At 34.1% G+C, this 9,425-nt stretch overlaps 1 protein-coding gene across 1 annotated transcript; it reads right to left on the minus strand.

Moving 5' to 3' along the window:
- Positions 1–5,859: 5,859 nt before the first annotated feature.
- On the minus strand, positions 5,860–7,800 carry LOC127843603 (uncharacterized). The gene is made up of 3 exons (XM_052373290.1): positions 7,674–7,800; positions 6,922–7,070; positions 5,860–6,735 (listed from the first exon to the last, which is right to left on the minus strand). Exons 1-3 carry the CDS (start codon positions 7,778–7,780, stop codon positions 6,560–6,562), a joined length of 432 nt encoding a protein of 143 aa, XP_052229250.1. The 5' UTR covers positions 7,781–7,800; the 3' UTR covers positions 5,860–6,559.
- Between the last annotated feature and the right edge of the window lie 1,625 nt (positions 7,801–9,425).

Here is a 9,425-nt window from a genome sequence, read left to right on the forward strand (position 1 = left end):
ACAAACAAAACAAAAAACAAGATCATTCGATACATAGATGGTGACGTCACTACGTTATTGTCAGTAAGACCGGTGTGTACACAATGAACACAAGATAACTCTCACATTTAAAGGTAGTTCATCCGAGTGTCGAATGTTTAATGTCAGAACAGGTACAAATTTGGATTACATTGATTTACATTTCGTCCACATTGTACATAGTTCTAAAATATCATAACTTTTAATAAAATGAATGTTTTATGTAAGCGTATTGATTGTTATTGGTGGTTTGATTTGCTTTTGGCGTTAGCTCTTGGTGACTACAGTTTGTATTTGCTATAAATCTCGTATATCAATATAAGCCTTCTTTGTTCAGATATCATTTTAAGAAATAATACATTAATATTTAGAAATAATACTATTCATGAACATTAAGAAGTATGTTCCTCTTGAATTGCGTCTGACAAAATATTGAAATGCAGCAATTGCAATAGTAAATACTTGCGTTTTTACTTGCGCGTTTATTTGTAACAAAACGCGTATAAACCGTCGAATTTTACATTAAGTGTCCTAGTATGTGCATCTAACACGTTTTGTTTTTAATGACAAGTGCGTTTACACCTAAACGATTTATGTCTTTATCGACATATTTCTCACATACATTTGATACTAATTTCACTCTTTTAATACCAGCGGTAATCCCAAACCGAAAACCTACTTGTTCAATCAATGGTGTTAGACAAACAGTCTTTAACGTGTATGATTCGTCCGTGTCTTGCGGTTGAAAAAAAGAGGAACTGTACGTCAGCATGGGAATGAGTAAGCTCGTTGTTCGTTTTTATACGCCCGTCTATGACGGGACGTATTATGGTATACCCCGCGTCCGTCTGTCCGTCCGTCCGTCCGTCCGTCCGTCCGTCCGTCTGTTAATGTCGTACGCTACGTCAAATATCCTTTGACAGATTTTCTTCAAATTTTAACACAATCTTAATATTGATAAACCCTGATCCCCTTTCGTTTTTGACGGAATTCTGAATTGTCGTTCCAGAGTTATGGGACTTTGTTCATCAAAATTTCGTGATTTCATTGAATGTCCTACTGTAGCTCAAATATCCTTCGATGGATTTTTTTCAAATTTCAACACAATCTTAATATTGATAAACCCTGATCCCCTTTCGTTTTTGACGGAATTCTGAATTGTCGTTCCAGAGTTATGGGACTTTGTTCGTCAAAATTTCGTGATTTCCATGCTCATGTACTTATAAAATAAACCATGTATTCAAATACAAATAAACTGAAGTAAAAAAATGATTCAAAGGGTTATTTATTACCTTACTACTTCATTGGCGAACGACGGGCGTATCATGCGCTCATGGCGCAGCTTTTATTGTGTATATCATAAGACTCAACATGTGTCTATGCTGATTTTAAAAAGTTTTTTTCACTGAACAATATATATTTGAACAAGAAGATGATTTATTTTTGCTGAGTAGTGTGTTTAACTAAGATTAAAACGACGATCATTGTGATTGACCATGATCTAAGCCTTGCGTGATATGTGAGTAGTTTATATTATTTTTCGACAGTGTTACAAAACACCGTTCCCTGCTTTCAAAGTAAAGATAAGTTCTGTCTTGATTGGCTTTAGCAAATATGTATTCATATGGGCATGTATGCTTAATTATTTCCGTTCATGTAAAGAAAATTTTAACTTTCCTTAAAAAGAAGCTATTGTATATGAACGATCGCGACTTTTCTGCTGATCTATTTAGATAAAGCAAGCATTTAAACCTAGAATATATATACCAGGAGATATATTATTGCATCTATGAACAGAACAGAACATAATAGTTTATTTTGACTTAAGCATATATACAGCTCATGGAAATAAACAAACATGTGCAATAACAGCAGGCGTTTCAATTATATACAAAACATGCATCATGCCGTAGAAAGATCGATTTAAAAAGGAATTAGATACACCATGGGTTAGAACATGCCACATTGAATAGGTTAATATCTCACCTCCTATAAAAATGACAATATCCGATTGGCTTAGAGCGGTCATATGCCCATGGTGTATTTTCCATACACCCCGAGTAATTTCCATACACCCCGAGTAATTTCCATACTTCTATCAACGTAAAAAATGGCGTCTGTTCGATAAACTGCTAGATAAGTATTGCTATTAATATATAATATATTCTGTATAATATATACTATATACTATATAGTATATTATATATAACATTATATTTATAATATAATATATATAATATATATAAAATATATATATGATATATTCAGACAATATATGATATATTATACATGATACATGATATATCATATATTATATATTATTCATGACATATGATATATGATTGATGATATATCATATATTATATACTAAATGTAATATATTATATAGTATATATTATATATTATATATTATGTGATATTATATATTATAAAATATATGATGTATTATATATTATATATTATATATAATATAGAGGATATATCTATATATAGATATAGATATATTATAAATGAAAGAAATATAATCTATAGAGATCTATTAGAGGGGAGAGGAGAGGAGAGGAGAGGAGAGGAGAGATTAGAGGAGAGGAGAGAGGAGAGAGGAGAGAGGAGAGGAGAGGGGAGAGGAGAGAGGAGAGGAGAGAGGAGAGAGGAGAGGAGAGAGGAGAGAGGAGAGAGAGGAGAGAGGAGAGAGGAGAGGAGAGAGGAGAGGAGAGGAGAGAGGAGAGAGGAGAGGAGAGGAGAGGAGAGGAGAGAGGAGAGAGAGAGGAGAGGAGAGAGGAGAGGAGAGAGGAGAGGAGAGGAGAGAGGAGAGGAGAGAGGAGAGGAGAGAGGAGAGGAGAGAGGAGAGGAGAGAGGAGAGGAGAGGAGAGGGAGAGGAGAGGAGAGGAGAGAGGAGAGAGGAGAGGAGAGGGGAGAGGAGAGGAGAGAGGAGAGAGGAGAGAGGAGAGGAGAGAAGAGAGAGAGAAGAAGAGAGAGAAGAGAGAGAGAGAAGCGAGGAGAGAGGAGAGAGAAGAGAGGAGAGGAGAGAGAGAGAGAGAGGAGGGAGAGGGGAAAGAGAGAGGAGAGGAGATTCTCTCTTCTTTCTTTCTCTGAGATTTCTCTTCTCTTCTTTCTCTTCTCTTCTTTTCTCTTCTTCTCTCTCTCTTCTCTTCTCTCTTCTCTTCTCTCTTCTCTTCTCTTCTCTTCTCTCTTCTCTTCTCTCTTCTCTCTTCTCTTCTCTATTCTCTTCTCTCTTCTCTCTTATATTATCTTCTCTTCTCTTCTATTATCTTATATTATCTTATATTATATTATATATTATATATATATAATATTTAATACATTATATATTACATATTATATTATATATTATATATTATATACTTTAAAGGTAGTCGGTGAGATATAATCTTTACACTGTTAGTAACTGATGGTGTATGGGATGTACACCCTCAGTAATGCCATACCATTATATGTGGTATATATATAAGTGTTACTTATAATACTTAGTGACCACATAATGTTAAAACGTTGTTTAATGCATTATTCCAAGTTATTTGCTTTGTGAAAGATATATAATGTATACTTCATATATAGGACATTTTCCCGCATTTCAGAGCCTTTTAAACAAAACATGGCTAGTTTTCGTAACATTTTTTTCTCTGACCTATTAAGTAGTTCGATAAACTTGAACATATTTGAGTGAGATCTATCATGCTTTGGAATTAACTTATTCCTTACATAAGCATAGTAAGGCATTTAAGAAGAAAGTGATATTCATCCTCGATATCACTTAGGTTCCATAAAACACATTTACGTTGAGTTTTTACAATATTTTGGTGTCTACCCATTTCAATACATAATTTGTAAGACGACAAACGTAATTAAGCAATAATGTTCCTATTTTTTGTATTTTTCTTCAATAATATCAAGATAAGCCGACCTTTCCAATACTATTTTTAACTCCTTATACGAAATCATTGAACTAGATAATGAGGAACTTATATTCTTGTTAATGCTATACTGGTCTCGTTATCTGTTTTAAGTAACGGTATTACTTGATATGAGTTCACATATTCGGGGAAAAGCCATACATCGTTAAAACCTGTTTGATCTAGAATGTCCCGTACTTTTGATTATTATATGTTTGTGTTATTTTTGCGTTGAATTTATAATCTCTGATATAGAACAGTGTGTTTAAAAAAAGTACACTGCTTTACAGTATATAATTTAAAATATTTAACGACCTGACATATCTGTCTAAATACAGGGTAAATCGACCAGCTTCGGAATATTGCAATAATTAGTTTGTTGCCATCTTTACATTTAATATTTTTTTACAAAATTTACGATGGACGCGCTCAATTTTTTCCGCTTTGATAAAACCCCAAACCTCACAGCTATAGTTTAAAATTGATGATACATATGCGTTAAATAAATTTTACATGACATTTATAGGTACGTTCATGTCTTTTGTTAGAGTGAACAAAGAATGCATCGCTTTTAATGCTTTTCCATACAGTGTATTTGTTGCGGGCACAAATGATCCACCGCTTGACATGACTATTCCAAGGTAATACAAATTGTTAACAATTTCTTGTTCTTGACCTTTGTATGTTCATTTCAATGTTTTACTCATTGTACCACCTTTGGAATATCATGCCCTTAGTTTTTTCAATGTTAACAGTTAAATTCCACTTATCGCAGTAAGTTTCCAAATTGTTTAATGACTTTCGAAGACCCACCTAAGTTTAAGTAAATAAAGCCGCGTTGTCAGCGAATAATAATAGATATATTTGATCAAGTGTAATTCCGGCGTTTGTTTCATTTTGCAAAGAAAATTCGATGTCTTTAATAAAGAGAGAGAGAGAGAGAGCAGTATTGGCGACGTTATCTCCTTCTGAAATAGGCCGACGTTACTACTGAATATGTCTGATAAGTTATCCATGTGTTTAACCTGTAATGTTATTTCATCGTGCATTGATCAAAGAAGTGTTAAAGATCAACGGACCCGATTAAAAAATCCTGAAATACACCAATATTATGCGAGATTATAACGTTTAAATGCATTTCCATATCATAATTCGATTAAAACCATCGTATTCAGCGAGTATACAGCCGATAACTATGCCGATTTTTCGCACTTCGTGATCGAGTCGACATTTTTGTTTCAACCGGAAGTGACGTATGAGTTAACCACTTGCAACGAGTTCATAACAAAGGAAACGGTATCAGCTTTTGTCTTTTAAAAGTTCGTCATATAACGTGTTTTTATTTTTCATAGTACACATCCACAGGACATCGCATCTTGACTGTTTAAGTATTTAATTATAATTTAATCAGGCAAATATAATTGACACATTGAAAAGATATCATTATTCCCTGAAACTGATCGACGTACGAATGCCAGTCCAAATTTACTAACCGTTCAAGTTCAACACTTCAACAACGTACTAGTTGAAATAAATAATGTTGATTTGAAATGAATAATTCTTACGTAAATGGTCGTGTCATTTAATACTAAATGACCGAGAATAGATGTTTTATTTATTTTGCTAGTATCCTGACATGGCCATTTTGTTGAAACCCGATGTGTTCCCTGCACACGATTTTTTATTTATGGTAAATTGATCTCATTTATGTCGACATTCACTTCAAAGTTTGAATGATCTCATTTCTGTTGTTTTTTAATAAATATTTTTTAATAATAAGTCTTGATTTTATATAAATATGACGCAATTGAATTTTTCTAAACTCTCCACGAGCGAGGTGACTTAATATTATAAATGAGAAATAGCATGTCAAACTTTTACTCTCGATGTTTTTGCCATGGAGAAAACATTCCAACACAACAATATATATGTAGCATACAAGTTTATTGCAACATCTAAAAATATAAATTACCACAGACACAACAACAGAACAACTTGTAACCTGACGACAAGTTTTAGAAAACTGGACGGAATAAGTAAATGAGCTTTACTAGCACAATGTTGCAATACAACTTGTCATGGAGTCATATTAAGTACCTTTAACAAAATGACTTCTAAAACATCTTTTACAGACCAATACTATCACACAAAAAACACTACATGGTCCCAACATTTAAAAATAAAGGTGTTGACATTAACATTTTTATACTAACAGTATAGCACACAATGGGAAAACTATTATTACAGCATATTTGTCAAAATAATACATTCACATTTTTCAAAAAAATAATTGTAGTTGCTATGTTAATTTGAAACAATACGTGATCAGTGCTTCAGCTAGGTTCTAATTTGTCAAAAGGGCACATTCGTAGACATTGTCATATAAAACTTGGGGCATATCATGTTTTCACGTCGAGTCTGCACAGTCTTATCAGGGACACAGGCTAATATGGGACGAGATATTTTGCGCACGCTTTGTCCCATCTTTCCAGCGCGAGGATTTTTTTAATTAATTACAAACATATATGGCACAGGCTAATCTGGGATGACACCTTACGCACGTACACTAAACCCAGCTGGAGCAATACATGACAAATGGCATGCCAAGTTGTTTCCAATTACTGTAATTAATTAAACCTAGAGCGGTGCAACTGCACTGCTTCATTCTTTAAAATTTTCTTCGCAGATGATGCTAATGGTGGTGGAGAGAACAGAATGGAAGAAGATGCCTGCTTAGCAATCCGGGTGCTCTTGAACTGTTGTTTTAATTGCAGCAATTCAACCATGAGCTCTGTGACATAATCTGAAAAAAGCATCAACAATTTATTTTTTACTACTTGGTTAAACTATGCACATTGAACAAATAAATAAAAATACACATATTATGCATAAAAAACAACAACAGTCAACTTAGTCAGTTTCACTGTTAGGTTTTTGTATATTATATATTAGAATGCCAATTTTCTATTTAGCTTAGAAGGACCATTACCATAATTGCAGGCCTCTTTGACAGGTTTCACGACATGGTGTCCCGCCTTGTACTTTGGATACGAAATCCTGTAGCGCTTTTCGCCGTTCTTCTTCTCTGCATGTTTCCTGTGCGCATTAGAAACGGAATGCAGGGCTGCCAGATGCAATCTGGATTACAAAAAATAGCCTTTAATCACAAATTATATCAACAATTACTATTTCATATAACAACAAGGCTTGTCACCATAGGATGACATATGCCCCCTTTTTCCAAATTTGTCTAAACCTAAACGCAAAGTGTTTTTCCACATTTTTCGAAACCTAAACGCAAAGTGTGACGGAATTTCAGACAGACAGTGCGATCACTATATGCCCACCTTCACGAGCATAAAAAGGAACTAAAATCATTTTCACAACTAATGCATATTCATTATGGACATATGCTCATGGGCACTTGATGGTTTATGGACTGCAAATGACAATGTTTATTAGTCAACTAGGATATTAATTTTACTCGAATTAAAGATCATATTTTTGGTTGTTAGAATTTCGGCAACCAATGCCGAATGTAAAAAAACCCAAACCGCATCATAATCAAATGTTGTTCTCATTAAACTTGCACAAATATTTACCAATCGTGTAGGAAATAAACTAATTGTTGCCTTAAAAATGTAGTTTTATAAATTATTACCACTGGACTATGAAAGACAAAAACAACATGCCTGCGCTAGCTCTTCTGTAGATATTATATTAATCGATCACAATTCATACCTCTGTTTCATTGCTGCGTATGAAAAGCAGACAAATTTTGGCGCAAATTGGCAGACCACCTTGTGTTGAGCCTCCAGCATCGAGGTCTGTTCAGCTGGTGACAGCATGCGAATGTCAGAGAGAAGACGCTTGCAGGGGTTCCGCTGTCGATCGCCATTGGCGCCAAATGGCGCTATTTTTTTTTAAGTGGCTCCAATTTTTTAAAAGTGGCGAATTCCAAAAAATCTGTAAAATGCTATCCGAAAATGTACTGCGATTCGAAAAGCACGCGACCGAGCATAAGCGGCCAGCGTGTCAGTTGTAAATATTGATTTACGACGATGTAAGCGACCTACAGTGTAGAGTGCACTGAAATCACGGAAGCGTGAAAATGTTACAGTCGGTGTTTTTACTGCTATTGTCAAGTTTTATGGGGGTTATTATCGGATTAACGGTTCTTTTATGATAAAGAACACTCAATTATGTAACACTTAGGACAAACTGGCACAACGATCAATGATTATAACGATATATAAGGCGGCTACTCTTTAATCAATACCATGGTAAGTGTATTGTTTTTTACACATTAGTTAAAGATTGTTTATATTTTTCACAGTTTATGTTGATGGCTTTCGTATATAAAGACACATATATGATTACATATTCACAAGCAATCATGGCTTTTCATTACTTCTTTATAATCCTCGAAAGCGTGCTTTAGAAATTGAAACAAATGAAAGCAATGAAATCCTTCAAAATTGCAAAAACATGATAATTCTGTAGCAAAGCGAAAATTCAATGATAGCTGGAAGTCAGAATTCCTTTCATTTCATATGATGCGAAAACAAAGTCAATGTTTTGTGACTACTGTGTTAAAAGCCAGTTCAAAAATGCATTTACATCTGGTTGTAACGTTATGAAAAAGGAATCCTTAACTAAGCATGTAAAGACAAAGGGTATGTTTGTATGTGGTAGCAAATTGTTTAGTTTAAAGTGCATATTCACATTGCTTCACAGCTGTATTGAAATCTGATTATACAGTATGAAAATAATAAAAACAAAGTCTCATGGTATTATTTATTTATACTTTTCAGAATACCAGACTGCTGCTGAGGCGATGCAGCTTCGGAAGGATATGGCTCCCTTCCAGATGATGAACATTTGTGTGATTGTATGTTAAAATAATTTTTTATAAAAACTGTATGCAGCATACTGTTCCATTGATGTTAATATTATTAGATCATAAGTTTGGTTATATGTGATTGTTTATCATGTGCAAACCAATGTTTTTATGTATAAATAAAGCTTATTAAGACTTATGAAGTTACTTATTATTATTTATGTATTTACATACTTTTAAAAGTAAAAATATAGTCAATGACATTGATGTTGTAAGGTTTCTTAGACGATTGTCATAATTAATAAGGTCGGAATAACTGAAAGTTTCGCGCCGCGAAAAAGTGGCGACAACTTTTTTTGGGCCAGTGGAACCCCTGCGCTTGCTTCCGATGACCAACAGTAATTCCTTGTGCGCCTTCGAGCCTAAAGACAAGTAATAGTCCAACTTTCATGGCAACACATGTCATTGAACAAAATTTCATAATCATTTCATTTACATTAATCGGATGTTAAATATATAATCCGATAAATGTAAATGAAACAAGGGTTGTTTGTAAAACATTAACATTAGGGTCAATCTCAACTATGCATGGCCCCATTCCCAACCCTGGGGCGCCCCGCCCACGTAGGCCACACCCACCAAAAATTTCCATT

The sequence above is a fragment of the Dreissena polymorpha genome, chromosome 9 (assembly GCF_020536995.1).
Source record: "Dreissena polymorpha isolate Duluth1 chromosome 9, UMN_Dpol_1.0, whole genome shotgun sequence".
Lineage (NCBI taxonomy): Eukaryota > Metazoa > Mollusca > Bivalvia > Myida > Dreissenidae > Dreissena > Dreissena polymorpha.